Source organism: Onychomys torridus, chromosome 12, assembly GCF_903995425.1.
Source record: "Onychomys torridus chromosome 12, mOncTor1.1, whole genome shotgun sequence".
NCBI lineage: Eukaryota > Metazoa > Chordata > Mammalia > Rodentia > Cricetidae > Onychomys > Onychomys torridus.
In genome coordinates, this window is record NC_050454.1 from 64,733,771 (window position 1) to 64,751,222 (window position 17,452).

The following is a 17,452-nucleotide window of genomic DNA, read 5'->3' on the forward strand; positions in this document are numbered from 1 at the left end:
TGAGAAATTCAAGGCCATCCTCAGCAACATAGTCAGTTCATGGCCAACTTGATGACGTAAGAGCCTATTTGACAAAACGTGGCAATGAGTATTCAGAGGCACAGAGTAGCACATCATTATTCTAAATTGCATTAGTTCTAAAACTTTCATTGATTGGAATTTCTTCTGGGATGCAAACCTCATGCACATAAACAAATTCTTCAATGAATTTTCGGGGCTGGGATAAATGCCTAGTGTCTTCAAATGACAATGGGTTCTGCTGACCATAAAACATCTTGATTTGCTCAGCAACATTTGTGGTTAAGTAGTGAATGGCTCAAAATTTTAAAGTGGTGAGAAATTTGAAGTTTCCTGGCAAAAGGATTGGAGAAGACAAAAGCTGAGTACAGATGAGGCCAGCTCAGGCAACAGACTCCAGAAGGAAGGCATCTTAGAGGGACTAGGAAAGAGAAAAGTCTCATAGAAAACTGTCTTTGCATCAACATGGATTATGGTTTTAAATAAAATAAAGCTTGCCATGGTAGTCAATTCCAAGTGTACAGTCCAGCTGCCTAGCTAGTTCCACATGCTCTTAGTAGTGTGACCAAGCTGCCTAGGTAAAAAACGAAACAAAACATCCTTTCAAATAGTGTTGAAAGCTGATATTAGTTGTAAAAACTAGGTTTCGTTATGGCATTTTCATCTGTGTACATAAAGTGCTTTGATTATAGTCACCCCTCCCATGATCCTCACCTCTTCCTCCTCCCGTCTCCCACATGTCTCATTCCTCTTCCAAAATACAACATCTAATTTCTACAATTAAGAGAGGCCAGTTAGCCAGATGCAGTGGTGTCCATCTGTAATCCCAGCTGCTTGAGGGGCTGAAGCTTGAGGAGAGAGGGTTGAGGATCACCTGGGATACATAGCGAATGAACTCAAGGCTAGTTTGTGCAATTTAGCAAGGCACTATCCAAAAATTAAAAGTGTAAAAGGCCTAGAGATGTCACTTAGTGGTAGCATGCTAAAGGGCAAATAAAAACAGAAGTAAAAAGGCCAGGGAAATGGCTCAGCCCTTGAGAATAGTCAATGCTCTTCTAGAGGATGCCAGTTCGATTTCCATTATCCACGCAGCAGCTCAGCACAGTCTGTAACTCAGGTTCCAGGGGATCTGACAGTTTCTGGCTTTTGAGGCACTGTATGCATGTAGTGCACAGGCAAAACTCAAGCAAAGACTCTCTTACTCATACAATTAAAAACAGAACAAATCAAAAGTGATGGAGAAAGACGTCCCAGTTCTTTAAAAGAATTGCAAGGTGCCGAGCAAAGGAAGGAGGAGGGAGAAACCTCCCTCGCCTGGAGTTAGCGTATTTGTGATGTTCAGTTTTCTTAAACCACAGCAGAAAGGATGTTCTGCCATGACTGCCACCATCCTTAGTCTCTCAGGCGTGCAGAACCTTTTATGGAGAAATTAAGACTCTTTGGGCTATGGTATTAGGTAGCTGCTGAATTTGCAGCTCAGGTACTTGCACATGGCAAGTAATGTGCTGAATCCTGCTTGAACGAATGTGGCTTACGTGGTGCTCATGGGGGCAAGATGGGATGTGTAATCCTATGGCTGCCAGGAGGCCAGTCCTTTAGCAGGGCACAGATGATTTAAAAGCTTGGCTGGAGAGCCCAGGGATGTTGCTTTAATGCCATTCACTATTACACCTGGTAACTTGCCAACATAGCAGGTGAAAATTGGTGAGTGTGTTGAGATTTCTGGGACACCAACTGGAGGAGCCAGGATTCTGAATTCCTTTGGCAATGGCTTCATCTCCTGGGGTGAATTAGATTGTCACGCTACTGTGTTCTGGTTTTCCATTTATTTCTGTGTTAAAAAGGATAATGGTGATAGTCGGCTGGGTTGATGTTGTGAATGTGCTCGCAGGGATCCAGGAAAAGAAGCCAGATAAAGTGGTTATTGTTAGACTCCACATGAGTTAAGTGACAATGAGGATTTCACATGAATGTAAACTTTGTCCTAATCAGAATTTGAAAATATTGTAGGACTTCTTATTATTTGATGTATTCATTGTGTGTATCAACAAAGTTCAGTGTGACATGTCAATAATGCATATGTCTATTTAGATTTTTGCTTCCTTTGAGCGAGAAGGGTCCTCTTAGTTATCAGCCAGAGCACACACTTGAATTTCTGATACTTACTGAGGAAATACAACAGCTGAAAAAAAATCTGTGTGTTTGAAGAATATAGGAGTGAAGAGGAAGCAATCCACTAGTTCACACTTTACTAGTATAAATGAGAGAGAATGGTATCTAGTCAGACACAGTTTCCCTGCATAGATCATAGTGACTGATAAAACCAAACAACTTGTTACATAACAAACTTTCATGCTTCTCCGATTTTATGTAATTTTTTTCCCCCGTAAGTAATTAGGGGATGATATGCAAACACTTTAAAAGACAATTAACTACCATTCCAAGCAGTCATGTTTTAAATCACACATGGCCGATGTAGAAATAAGAACAAAATCTCATGGCAGTTTTAGTTAAAAATGATCTCTGGAGGTAGGAGTTTTTTTTTTTTTTTTTTCATGTTCTATGTAGAAGAAAAGTTCGCCCCGTGGACCTGTTTTTCTCATAGATGGGAAGAAAGAAGAAGCTGGAATCTGTTCTCTGTTCACTCTCAGACGCCATGAGCAGGATTTAGGGGTCTGGTCCTCCTTCCCCGCCAGCACCACCCGCAGCCTAGCGGCCTGTCTCTGAGCTGAGCGGCTTCCCAGAAGAGAGCTGTTGGTAGGACTGCTCCCCACTCCGGTGGCCTTGTGTCTCAGGACCGTGGGTGTAGACAAAATCCGGGAATTGGAACAGACAACTGGAGCATTCCCCGTGATCTTTTCTACGGCACTTTGCAATTTCCAAGGGGAATCCCAAATCAATGGGAAACTTGTTTTTCATCCACACATGGCAGGTAGCTGACGGGTAGTAGGTCTCAGAGCTCCGGCTCAGGGGCGAGGATGTCCATGAACGCCCCAGGAAAGTCCATGTCAGCAGGATCATCTCACGCACGCTGTGCCGTATTGATTGACAGCGCCGCTTTCTGATGCCGTGGACTGACTGCTTCTCCTTGTCTGTGCAGCCTCTGCCGCCGCGTCACGACTCCGTAGAATCCATGCAGGTGTTTAGACAGCACTGCCAGATAGCAGAGGAGTACCATGAGGTCAAGAGAGAGATCGCCTTGCTTGAGGAAAGGAAGTAAGTACTTTGCCGCCGAGTCTCTTCCACTGAGACTGCGGTGGGTGGGTGGGAAGGGAGGGGATTGTAGGAACAAGCAACAGACTGTCTGTAGATCAAGTGGTTCTACCTATGGACTGGGAAAGAGAGCTGTGGGCGGGCTTCCCCACTCAAGACTTTATTATTTTATTATTATTATTTTTTTCAAGACACCCTGTGTTCTGGATCTTGCTCTGTAGACCAGGTTGGCCTCATAGACTCATAGAGATCCACCTGGCTCTGCCTCTGGAGTGCTGGGATTAAAGGCGTGCGCCACCACCGCCCTGCTAACTTTATTGTTTTTTTAAATGAGAGATTTTTAGAAGAAGAAATTAAAATTGCCAAAATACCATCTAGAGCCATGCCATATTCTTTCTTTATGGCTGTACCCAGAGGCCTCAGGGCACTTTGGCTTGGGGTAAATTTTATTTGATGTTTAAAGAGTAGAAGTCCCACATTAAATGAAAACTCTTTTAGAGTTATGTAAGTGTATTAGTTGATTAACTGCATTTTATAGTCCCAGGAAGTTTTTTTACCATGATAGCGTTTATTATCATTACAGGTCTGCTATGGGAAGTGATACAATTCAATTAATTTGAGCACTTTAATTTTACTGACTGTTTCACAAAACCTGCTTTAATTGCACCCGGTTCTGCCAACATCTATCCTCAGTGACTCTTGCTTTTTTTTTCTAATTCCTGAAAAGCATCAAATTAAACACCGTGTCTTCATCCACTGGCAGTTTGTTCTCACAAAGTTATTAGGAGATATGGTTGGGGCTGGAGAGATGGCTCAGTGAGTGGTTAAGAGCATTAGCAGCTCTTCCAGAGGTCCTGAGTTCAATTCCCAGCAACCACATGGTGACTCACAACCGTCTATAATGAGACCTGGTGCCCTCTTCTGGCCCACATGCATGCATACATTCACTGTATACTTAGTAAATAAATAAACCTTTAAAAAGAATGATATAGCTTCTGAAACCTACAGATGCACTTTGCTGTATCAGGCTTACCTGATGCTCTCATCAGGGTAACTAATAAGCCTGTCAACTTAAGGGTTTCTTAAAAAGAAGAAAAAAAAGGGAGAGGGGAGATATGGTGGTAGTATTTACACCTCTGGCTAAGGAGTAACCCCATTAAAATATAGCTAGAGAGGCTTTTCTCATTGTTGAGTTCCTGAAGCCTTGTCCATTATATCCATCTAAATGCTAAACACATTATTGTTAGGACATGAAATAAAACTCACAATCATGGCTTTTTTTAAACCTTATATTTCTTCGTCCCCTTCATTGTACTTCAGTGATACAATATACTTACTACTTAATTTGAAGAAAGAAGGTAAAATGTTTTGTTTAAGAAAATCTTAGGACCCTTGGGACTCAGCAGTATAGTGGCTGGATATCTATACAGTTGTGGATTTGGTAGGCAGACTACTATATTTACCAAATGTACTCAGCCTCTTCTAAATTCCCTGCTTTCTTTACTTCAAATACAAAATTTGACTTGGACTTTTGCTTATAAGGGATTAAAAACTATTAAGAAATCAGAAAACACAACTTTTAAGATCTAAGATTTCCATTTTGGTCATAGTCTTGATAAGCTGTCCAAAAATATTTGATTTGCATTTGTTAGCACAGTGTGACTTCTGAGAGTGACCAGTGTTGGAGCCACAGGAGGGCTTAGCCTGTGAGTGTATTCTCTGTACTGTGTTTACTTGTGCGTGTGTGCACATGAGCTGTGATGGCATGTTAGGGAAAAACCACCTATGTAGTTCATCTTTACTGATAAACTTTCCAGTTTGGATCTTCTGGAGGACTTATTTAATTTAACCTCAGATGTGGCATTTTTCTGGCAGTGTGAGAATTGCTCACTCTAAAAGTTTATATTTTTGTGTGCTGCATTGTAGGCAGAAGTTTCTGTTCTGCCAACAACCCCCAAATATCCAGGAGGCACTTCCCAAATTACCACACAGAAGCTTATATTAATTATAACTGCTCGGTGATTAGCTCAGGCTTATTACTGACTAGATCTCACACTTAAATTAACCCATAATTCTTATCTATGTGTAGCCACGTGGCTTGGTACCTTTCTCAGTTCGGCATTCTCATCTTGCTTCCTCTGCGTCTGTCTGGTGACTCCGGACTCCGTCCTTCCTCTTCCCAGCGTTCTTAGTTTGGTCACCAAGCCTCTACTTCCTGCCTGGCTATTGGCCAATCAGCGTTTTATTAAACCAATTCGAATGACAAATCTTTACAGTGTACAAGAGCGTTAACCCACAGCACTGCATTTTGAAACATGACAGGACAATGACATAAGAAAGACTAATGTCAGGGCTCTGAAATTTGTTCTTGCTGCTTGTGTTGAGAAAAATGATAAGTTGTGGGTATCACCGCAGCATCAAAGTAAGGAGGAGTTAAGTCAGTCTTAGAAAGAAGCAGCTAGCTTGTTAGGGGAGAAATGTTATATACTCCTCCAGGATCTCAAAGAAGTAAGGAGCAACCCCCAACTCCTACCAGGACTCATAAGGTCGTATATGTTTCTGTAGAAATCATCTTATTCCTTTATCAATTGTATCTGAATTCTCTAAATAATTGGCTACATATAGGGCAAGGACAAATATTTTACTATTTTTTTTCTCTTTCATATAGTTTCTCAAGTTCCTTTTTCTCCATTCCCAGTTCTTCTATCTGGGTTTAAGATTTTCTGCTTCAAATCTTGGTTGGTGCAATATTATAATTGTCATCCTTCCTCTGTGTGTGTGTGTGTGTGTGTGTGTGTGTGTGTGTGTGTGTTTCTTTAAAATTAGTAGCAGCTTCTGCCTCTTCCTCTCCTTCTCCATTGCTCCTTCTCTTTCTGGAGACAGTCTCATGGATCCAGGCTGACATCAAACTTACTACGTACCCAAGAATGATGTAACTCTTGATCATTCTGCCTTGACCTCCCTAATGGTTCAATCATAGGCTTGTGCTATCACACATGTTTTATGAAGTGCTGGGAGTAAAATTCAGAACCTTCTGCATGCTAGGCAAGCACCCTACAAACTGTCCTACACTTCTGGCCCTCACACCCAATTCTGGCCTGGGTTTCACAACCTACTGTAATATGCCTAGGGACTTCTATAGAACTTCCTACCTTGAGCCTGTCTCAACTGCATTAGCCAATTACCTTTCCCAGGATGGAGCTGGATTCTGTCTGTGTCTGTTCCACATGCAGCAATTCATCAAGGAAGAAAATGCTCTGTCTCTCTTGCAGGCACACACTTTAGCATCTCTTTGTATCCTTATCATCCACCATGGAGCTAATCGTAGAGGTCAACTATGAGTGAGGTTAATTTAAGGTAGCCCTTATAGGTTGCAGTAATGCTGTCTGCATAAACATCTTCTGTTTGTGTTGCTATGGTCTTGTATTTAAAATGTGGATTTGATGTCAGTAAGGGTTACTAAGATAAACTGTTAAATCACAAAGTATGGTTGGAGTTATTACCATACGGAATCCATCCTCTAAGGGCTGTTAGCAGCACTGTTTCTCATTTTGCTTTAGTGAACAGCAGTTCATTTTATCACAGATCTTTTTCTGAACAGTCTTTGTTTTCAAGCAAGATAAATCAGGCCATATGGATTTGACCCAAGCAATTAGCATTCCATTCCAAAAATGATTCTGATGAGAATTTCTCTCCCAACACTTCATAAAGTGTGGCTGACTTTGATGCCTTTGGCGACTGCCTCATGCAAGTGAAACACAAGAATTTTAGTATTTTAAAAGAGAGATTTTCTTTATTGGAATTGTTTGTCCACAGCCTGATGTTTGAACTTAAGACTGAATTTCTCTCATATCTCCAGAGGAGGTCTCCCTGGATCAAGTTTGGGAGAACTTACAGTGAAGAACTTAGGGTTGATGGAATTAGTCATGTCCATTGGGCTATAAAGATAGTCAAACTTTTTCAAGGATTGCAAACTCACTATGGGATAAATCCAATTTATTTAAATTTATTTCTGGCTTATGACCAATGATGTATACCATCAGTTCCTACTTTAGATGGAACATCTAGATCTTCCTGCATGTGATTGTATTCCTTATTGTTGCCTATATTGTAGCATGTCATATTTTTGATACATCTTATAAGAATTTTCATTCTGTGTACAAAGCTTCTTTTGTACATCATAGAGCTTTAGAAATCTAGCACCAATTGCCAGACAGAAATGATTTAAAATATACAGTTAAACTACAACCAGCTGTAAAGGGTGCTGAAGTCTAGACATGATCATATTTTGTCTGGTGGAGAAAGCATTTCCCCAATTTATATATGAACCATGCTGAGGAACTGAACAATATCAGAAAGGGGTAGTTACCAAAGATGAAAAGATACTTCTTACTGAAATTTCCTTTTTGACAGTTCAGAGCTCTGCAGTGGTTCCAGTGTTGTGTGGCTGTCATCATGGTTGTAGATGATTTTCATCAGTCCAGAAGGAGATCTTATAGTCTTGAGCAGTCCCTCTTACTGCCCTTCTTTCCTATCTATTTTAGCAAACAAACCTATTTCCTGCACCTACCAGCTTGCTGCTAGACATTTTTAAATGAACGTAATCATGTAATATGCTTTTGCTGTGACTGTGACTCACATACTATCAGAGTATAATGCTTCAAGTTCATCCATATATCACACACCAGTGCTTCCTTCTTTTTAATCTGTGGATAATATTCTATTGTCCATGTCTTATTTGCCTTTCATTGGTTAATGAACATTTGGGTTTTTGCACTGCTTAGTATCTTGAATAATGCCATTATCAACATTTGTGGAAACTTCTAATTGTTGCACATCTCTGCAAGTTCTTGGTCTGTCCTGATGATACCAACACTAGTGGTTGGAAATGATGTGTCACTGTGGTTTTGATTTACATTTCCCAGATGGCTATGATGTTGCACAACTTTTCATGCACTTTTGGGCCATTTCTATGTTTTCTTGGAGAAATATTTATTTAGATACATTGCCCAATTTTTTGGGTGATTTTGTTTGTTTTAATTATTATTATTAAATATGCTTATTTATTAAAATTTTTTTTCCATTTTACTTACCAACCCCAGTTCCCCTTCCCTCCCCTTCTCCCGCCTCCTCACCTCCCTCCCACTCTGCCCCCATCCACTCCTCAGTGTGGGTAAGGCCTCCTGTGGTAGTCAACAAAGTCTGGCATACCAAGTTGAAGGACAGCCTAGCTCCTCTCCATTGTATCAAGACATTGCCCAATTTTAAGAGGATTTTCTTTCTATAATTGAGTAAAAAAGTCATAACTTTAGTGGGTTCAGGTGAACCACTAGAAGGTTTTTCGTATTGGGAAGCCACAAACCTCACAAGACCTGCATGCTTATGTCTAATTAAAATAAAGAGTGATCATCTAGGGGAACATTGCAGTGCGGGAAGGGGTACTTCAGTTACTTGTAAAACTTTAATGTGTAAATAGCCCTCTCTTTGTTTGCGTTTGTCATTCTGAAACTGCCACCAGAGATTTCTGTGTTTAAATAGAAACATTTGTTGCTTAGATTATTGTCAAGGGCAGAGATTTTTTAAGCCAAGTGCTGGGGAAAATCTCTCAAAGTTTGGGGATGGAGAGGATATCAACAGGCCACTGTCAAAGAGCAAGCAAAGAAAGGCCAGTTTGAACGGCACCATTCCACTCAGGGCATGAGGTCTGAAAAAAAGTTTGTGTCGTGTGAGCACATGGAGAACTAAATCTCTCTCTGTACCCCAAGCATGTGGGTCTTAACACATTTACTCAGTCTAGAAATTGGTTTTCATTGTCATAAAACAAAACAAAACAAAACAAAACAAAACAAACAATAGAAGTATTTTCCCACAGGTGTTTGTAATAGTAAGTGGGCACATGGTGCAAACATCTGTTCTTTCTCTCATGAAGTCTGATGTGTGCATGTTGCCTCCTGGACAAAGTATGGCATTTGGGTTCATTTCCCAACAGTGAGGATGTGGTTCCCGAGACCAACCCACCAGCAAGAATAGACACACTGCCTAAGTAATACTTGTTGAGCAAGTGACTAGAGGACTATGACAACTGGTTGCTAAAGGCTTTGCCTGAGGAGGCAGAGGAAGGGCCAAAGGATTTCTTTCATTTAAATAGCCAGTTCTGTGTTAAATATCATATTCCAGATGTCATCTGACTGTGAGATCATACTTTTCTTTAAATGATTGGTTCTCTAATACTATCTAACCTGATGCTGTCCAGTTTCTTGACTAGAATTTCATTTCCTCATCCTCTTCCTGAGACCTTGTTAAAAGGGACATGACGTTTATAAACCCTTAATGAATATATCTTTAAGTTATTACCTTTCCCAAGGAGGCAGAGCCAATGCAATCACCAGAGGAGCAGAACAAGGAGACATCTTCCTTTCTACTTTATTCCCCACCCCAGGATCATCTCAGGGTGACTGATAGACTGAGTCCTGCAGCTTTTTTTACTTAAAGCAATGTTTCTCACAAGGGCACTCTCCTCCCCCATCTCCAACCCAGGACCTGGCTAATACCTAGAGAAATGTCTGATTTCATGACCAGGAAGTGAGGAAGTTGTATTTAGCATCTAGTGAGTGAAAGCCAAGGATGATGCTAAGCCTCCTGTAACGCCATGGTCTAGGGAAGACTCTTCAGGTCTAATAGTCAATCATACTACAATTAAACAAACCCTTGTTTAGACTCAGTGCACCCGTCCCTCCCTCCCCCGCAATGGTACAGTGCTGTCCTTTGGCCACCCTTCTGCCTCCTCATATCTTAATACATGTATGAATTTATTATTCATGAGCCTTTAGCACCATTTTCATATTGAGTTTTGGAAGCCTCAATTCAACACGATTTGTTATCTCTCCATCATAAAAAAAAAAAAGGAAGGTAAGCTCTTCAATCCTCCAATCATCTTGCAGCATCTGCTTTTTCACTCCCATATAAATATGGGCTTCTGAACATACAAGCACCACCAGCTCAAGGATTTGAATTTTTTTTAAAAATAAAGTTTACCCTATTTGCTCATCAGAGCCGAACTGTCTAGAATTTTAACCTTTTCTCAATATAAATTCTTCGTTAATTTTGCAAGCACTGAGGACCATGATAGTGGTCTTTCCACTCTTGTACATTTGGTTGTGAGCCTAAGCTTTAATGGCTGAGTCATCTCTCCAGCCCCAGTTGTGATTCTTCTAGATAAAAAAAAAAAATGTACCATCAGTGAATAAACTTCTTGGAACCTAAAGAATTTCCTCCATTTTGAAATTAATTTCCATATATTTTTAATCTTTTCTTTACTAACACATTTATTTCACTCTCTCTCTTTTTTTGCAAGTAAAACTTTTCCAGGTATGTGGCTTAGGATGGGGACATCTGATGATTTGTGGTAGATCCTAAAGTAGATCCTTCAGACTGCTGAGGTACATCAACGTAGACTGTTATACTATTGGTTCTTATCATAAAAGTAAGATTCCTATAGCTACGGCCCTCCCTCCCACATCATATGACATTGTATGAGTGATAGACATGGTAGCCTGAAAAAAAAATCAAAGTTGGGACCATATTTTACCTCATTATAAATAATGAGTTCTTCTTGGAATCATCCGTTTATAAAATAGTCTCAGTAGCTTGGTGTGCTGAGGCTTACTCACAACTTGCTAATGGATGAACATAAATATGTCTAAGTAAATAAGTCCCAAACAGGAGACAGAAGACATCTTGGCAGTTTTTATTGGCTATCAATGTAATTACTTACATGAGGCTAATTCAGAAACCTATTGGCCGAGGCTTCTTGATTGTAGTAAAGAAGAAATTATTATTGACATTCTCCAGTGCAGAGAGATGGGAGGAGATGGTCTCAACCATTCCTTGCAGTTATAAAGTTGGTGATTCTGTGGTCGGTCAACTATAAAATCAAAACAAAGGACAGACAGATGGCATCAGGGGATAACTGAAGTCAAACAAGGAGTCAAGAAGACGCCACCGGGAGATCTGGTACTACACCCCAGACCAGGCAGTGAAAGCAGAACTCTATTTAGACCTAAATGGTTTATGTGATGTAGGTAATTTAAAGGGGGGGGTACGCCAGGCACACCAGGGATGACTTGATGGGTGAAGGATTCGCCACAGTTCTCTTTTGCAACCCCATGTAGTTTTTTTTCTCATTAATTTCTTTAAGATTGTTACAAGAGAACTTTTACTAATCAATATTTAATTATCGGCATTTTCTGCTTTAACTGTGCTCAGGGACACAGAGCACTAAGCATTTAGTCAGGACAGCCTTGATTTCTGCCTTTTCTTATTAGCTGTGTGGCTTTTTTAATTAAATGGAACACTTTGAGTTAGGCTTCCTTTCTTTCAAGATATAAATGATCTTTCCCCAAAGTACTTTTTTTTCCCTTCAATTATTCATTTGTCAAGTATTTATTGGGAGCCTGTTCTATTTTAAACATCTTAGAAGATCCAGAGATCAGCTGGAGCCCAAGAACTTAGTATACATGCCCGTGTGCCCCACACCCTCCCCTTCAGTCCTGCTGGGTCCTTCTTTTACGATGCTTGGTTTTGCTCAGCCAATACCAAATTGAATCACTATTTGGCATGGGAAGAAAATACTAGAATTTCTATTTGATTTAACTTTTGCTCCTTCAGAGGTCATTTTGATGGTTTCAAAAGTACAGAAAACTCCAAAGGAAGTGTTAAAAATGCTCATGTGTCTTTTACTAGATTTACTATTAAAAGTTTCCCTAAATGTGCTTTGCTCTTCCTGAGCGATGAGGGATATTGTTTCTTGTATTGCCGAATGTTCCTCATGTTTAGCTGTAGCATGTGCACTTTGCATTGGGTAGGCAAGAGCACAGATGTAATGCATGTTCCTCACAGGGCACATGGCGCCTGTCTCCTTAGTAGTGATGACAGTGCTGTTGATTTAGGTGAATCAGTCACCCAGTGTTCTCCACTTTGCAGTTCATAAGATTTTCTGGGAGTACACATTGAGAGTGTGTGAATATATTGTTCCTCCAGATTTCCTTTCACCCACTGGTTCTAGCATCCCATGTTACCTCATTACATATCCATATTTATGATATGCTTTGTAATATACAGAATAAACAAACACATATAATTCATGAATGAATATATGGAAATAGTCTGGATTTGTGTCCAAAATTGTTTTTTTTTTTAAATGTGCGTGTGTTTTAACTAGTAGTATTTTTTACTTCTTAGTTCTTAAGATAGGGTCTCTCTCTATATAAACTAGGCTGACCACCAGTTCCTGCCTCAGGCTGCCAAGGGCCAAGATTACAGGCATGCATCTATCATATCTAATTTTTAACTAATAGTCTTAAATACTTCCAATGTCTTAGGAGATACAAATGAACAGGACAGCCATGCCATTTGCTATTTATTGATTACTGGAACATTTCAGATAGAGTTTGGGATCAAAAAAGGTTTTCGCTCTAGTAGCCCTGGACTTATTTCCAATATGAATATCAATATTATTCTTTCTTAGGAATATATTCTTTCCATTCTTCTGTTTATCTTATATAGTATCAGGTCAGTGTAAGAAGAAAAAGAAGCCGGTGGTGGTGGCACACACCTTTAATCCCAGCACTCGGGAGGCAGAGGCAAGCAGATCTCTCTGAGTTCGAGGCCAGCCTGGTCTACAGAGTGAGTTCCAGGAAAGGCGCAAAGCTACACTGAGAAAGCTTGTCTCAAAAAACAAAAAACAAAAAAAAAAAAAAAAAAGAAAAGAAAGAAAGAAAGAAAAAGGGAAGACTTTCAGGAATGTGGCCCTTCCCGTGCAGGGGTCTACATCCATGATCCAATCAACATCAGGATGCTGTGCAGCTAGGGTGTGTTTCTTGTCTCATTTTTGAAACACTACAGAACAGTATTTAAAATTTTTTTTTAATGTAGCATGCATGTGGTATTAGGCATTATAAATTATCTAGAGTTAAATATGCAGAAGGACATGTGCAGGTTACATAAAAATATTATGCTATTTTATTTGAGCATCAGCAAATCCATGAGGGTTCTGGATCCAATGCCTGATGGGTATTAAGGGTCTACTGAGTATGTGTGAGGACTAGAGAAAGACATGGGCAGTAATATCCTCAGGATCAAACCCTGGGCCTTGAGCATGGCTGGTGAGTGCTTTGTCACTGAACTCCAGCCCGACCCCTGATGAAGATTTGTTAAACTGAGATATTTAAAACAGAGGAAACTAAGCACTGAGTTACAAGGACAAAGATCCAGTAAGAGACAAAGTAGCTTTTTCCACAAGACAGTAGGAGGGGCCTTAGTGTGTGCTGCATTAGTAACTGATGGTCTTTTTATTCCTTTCTAAAGTAATAATTTCAATAGTGTGTTGCCCTTTTTTTTTTAACTTTGATATCTGCTTTCTCAGAAACAGAAATATATTGCTGTTTTGTCTTTTAAGCATTCAACACTCCATTGTTGTGCTTAACAACAACAACAACAAAAAATCATGGAGCTGGCATTTTCTTTGGGCTACCAACAAGCTCCCAAATAAAGACACAGAGACTTATTATTAATTATGAATGCTGGACCTTAGCTTAGGCTTGTCCCACTAGCCCTTTTAACTTAATTTAATCTGTTTCTACTCATGTATGTTTTGCCTCAAGGCTTTTCACCTTTCTTTTATTGTATATGTCCTACTTTCCTGCTTCCTCTGTGTCTGTCTGTCTGTCTAGCTCCTGGTGTCTCCTTTTCTTTCCTCCACAAACCTAAATTCCTCCTCCTCCTTACTCCCCCCTGCTCAGAAGTTCTGCCTATACCTCCTCCCTTGCTATTGGCCAGTTGGCTTTTTATTAGACCAATCAAGTGCTTTAGGCTGGCAAGATAAGATAGCAACACATCTTTATATAATTAAATAAATGAAATACATCTTTACATAGTTAAACAAATATTCCACAACATAAACAAATGCAAGACATCTTTACATAGTTAAACAAATGCAACACATCTTTGTATATTTAAGCAAATATTCCACAACAAGATCACAGGCCAGTGATATGACTTAGCAGGGTAAAAGCACTTGCCACACAAGCTAGACCATCAGAGTTGGATCCCCAGAACCCATAGTGGAAGGAGAGAGCTGATTCTACTGCAGACTACAGCACATGCGCATCTACACACACACACACACACACACACACACACACACACACACACACACAAATAATAAATAGTTTGAAAGATCACTGGTTTGGATGATTGAAAGGCTTATGGGTCTTTGGAATATGTTTAGCATATTGGATGTATCTAATGGAGGTGCTAAGTAAAAGATTTTAAAACTTATGATTTTGAATAAATTAAAATAAAAAAGAAGACCAATATGTAGGCACTGTAGTTCACAACTATAATTCCAGCACTTGGAAAGCTGAGGCAGGAGGATTGTGGCAAAAACTTACGATTTTGTATAAATTAAAATAAAAAAGAAGACCAATAGGTAGGTACTGTAGTTCACAACTATAATTCCAGCACTTGGAAAGCTGAGGCAGGAGGATTGTGGCACATTTAAGGTCACCTTGGGCTACGTAGTGAGTTCCAGGCCAACTTAGGTCTGTAGCATGAGACTCTATCTCATCCAGGTTGATGTGAGTGTAAACTACTACAACCACCATAGAAACTAGTGAGAGGCTTTTCAAAATGCTAAAAATAGAACTAGCCTATGACCCAGTTACCTCTCCTGGGCATACACCCAAAGGGCTCTACATCTTGCTTTAGAGACACTTGCCTATCCACGTTGATCACGGCTCTTTTTACAACAGCAAGGAAAAAGGTCCAGCCTAGATGTCATAGACAGACAGGCAAACGACAGTGAAAGTGTGGTTCATCTACACACGGACTTTAATCCGTTGTAAAGAAAAAGTGAAATTATGAAAGTTTTAGGAAAATGGCTGGAACCGGAAAACATAGCAAGCAAGATAAGCCAGGTTCAGAAGACAGACAGTGCATGTGGGTCCTAACTTCTTATTGTTAAATACACACATCCAGGAGAACATAAATGCAATAAGGCCAGGAACCTGGAAAGTGGTCCCTGAGGGTGCAAGAAAAGGCTTTAAGGGAAGTGTGGAGAAGACGATAGAAGAGAGTGGAAGTGGGACCTGGGGGCCAAAGGCTACAGTGGGGGACAGAAGGTGGGAGATGAGGGTGAGGAAGGTGAAAATCCCATGTGAAAGGAAACCTGTTGCTTTGTAAACTAATAAAAAAATAAAGATACTTAAAGGGAAGAGGGAGAAAAGAAGGGGAAGATCAAGGTATGCCATCGGCAGCCAGAAGGGTAAGCCCCAAGAGGTGAAGAGTATGAGTGTGGATTCTGGATATGTCTGCAGTGAAGCCTGTGCTTCTTGCCCTGTGCCCTGCATTTCAGGAAGGAGCTCATTGCCAAGCTGGACCAGGCAGAAAAGCAGAAGCTGGATGCTGCGCAGCTGGTTCGGGAATTTGAGGCTCTGACGGAGGAGAATCGGACGCTGAAGATGGCCCAGTCTCAGTGTGTAGAACAACTGGAAAAACTCAGAATCCAGTATCAGAAGAGGCAAGGGTCCTCCTAACTCTAGCCAATGATGAAATGTGAGCATACAAGGTTGCTGGCTGTTATGCGCTGGCCAGCAAAATTTGTATCTTCAAGGGACAGAGAGCAAAATCTATTGCTTCTCTTTATTACCCACATGGCAAATGTCTAGAATGAGTTTAGTGCTACCTTGCTTCCAGCTTGAGAGAGGGATATTTTATTTTGAGCAAGGTCATTAATGCAAAGCTATCACCAGTATATATCTTCAGAGATCAGAGTTCTTTTCCAAAGATTTATATATATATTTCTTAGTTAGAAAGATATGATCATACTACACATTAAAGTAAAAAATAGTAGAAGTAGAATATTGAGTAGTTCCACGGAAAATCATAAGTCATAAAACAAGCCAGTAGGATGTTCACTGTAGTTTCACAGCTGTGCATTTAAAATTTTTATGACTTTCCATATTTCAATGCTGCTCAACTATAAAACATAGAAATTTCTTTCCACATAGATGAAGTTGGTAGAGTCAGATGTAATTCTTCAGTGATTGATTGTACTAAGAATCAACGATTGCATAGCCGAAGTGCTTTCTCATGAAGATATTAGTAGACATTGTGTCCATGCCCAAAGCTCACTGGCCCGTGCTGACTTGCTGTGTAATAAAGACTCAAGGCTGCGCTTCCTTCACTCCGCGTCAACACCCAGTGGCTACATTTTCCTTGGCTGTGTGTGTCTTGGGGATCTGGGCCTGGGGAAAGTGGGAAGAGACCGTTCAGACACTCCCTGGTCTGTGTCTGTGGAAGATCAGTGGAATGACATCCCTGTTGCAGTCTTTGGGGTTTCTGGAAATGTGCTAGGTCAGTAGTAACTGACAGGAACATGCTCGTGAATTCCATCTCTGTTCTGTGTCTGTTTATATTCTCATGACCTCTTTTTCATTAAACATGGATCAAAAGTGCAGCTCCGAGTCTTGCTTCATTCTTAAGCCCTTTGTGCCAGGAGTTGCCCTGGTTAGAATTTATACTCAGCAGCACGTGCTGAAAAAGAAGTGAAGTCCTTTTCCAGGGAAGCAATTAGGTTCGCATCTAAAATACTCAGAGCACTAACACTGGCCACGAGGCATTAAAATACTCAGAGCACTAGTACTGTCCATGAGGTACCAAGATACTCAGAGCACCAATACTGACTGAGGTACTAAAATACTCAGAGCACTAATACTGACCATGGGGTACTAAAATACTTGGAGCACTAACATTGACTACAGGGCACTAAAATACTCGGAGCACTAATACTGACTATGAGATACTAAGTTGACCGTAGATGTTGATAGTGGTTCCCAATCAGGCATGATGGTCCCCTAGGGGATATTTGACAGTGTCTAGAGACATTTCTTTCCTTTTAAAAACATACTTATTTATTTGTGTGTTTATGTGCATGCACATGTGTGTGAGTGTGCATATGTGTGTGCTATCCAGCCCATGTGATTGTCAGAGGACAACTTTTGGGTCACTTCTCTTTTTCTACCTTGTACATCTTTGGGATTGAACCTAGGTCCTCAGGCTTGACAGCAATCACCTGCTGAGCCATCGTGCTGGCCCTTTTCTTTGGTTGCCACAGTTAGGGTAGAGGACAGTACCGGTGTGGAGGCCAGGGCCCAAGAATGAT

At 40.4% G+C, this 17,452-nt stretch overlaps 1 protein-coding gene across 1 annotated transcript in view; it reads left to right on the forward strand.

Moving 5' to 3' along the window:
• Nucleotides 1–16,726, forward strand: part of Map3k7cl (MAP3K7 C-terminal like) — a 39,169-nt gene extending 22,443 nt beyond the window's left edge. Inside the window, exons 4-5 of the mRNA XM_036203903.1 lie at nt 3,119–3,234; nt 15,644–16,726. Of these exons, the coding sequence (XP_036059796.1) occupies nt 3,119–3,234; nt 15,644–15,824 (297 nt within the window). The 3' untranslated portion in view covers nt 15,825–16,726. The remainder of the gene's footprint in view (nt 1–3,118; nt 3,235–15,643) is intronic.
• The last annotated feature ends 726 nt before the right edge of the window (nt 16,727–17,452 follow it).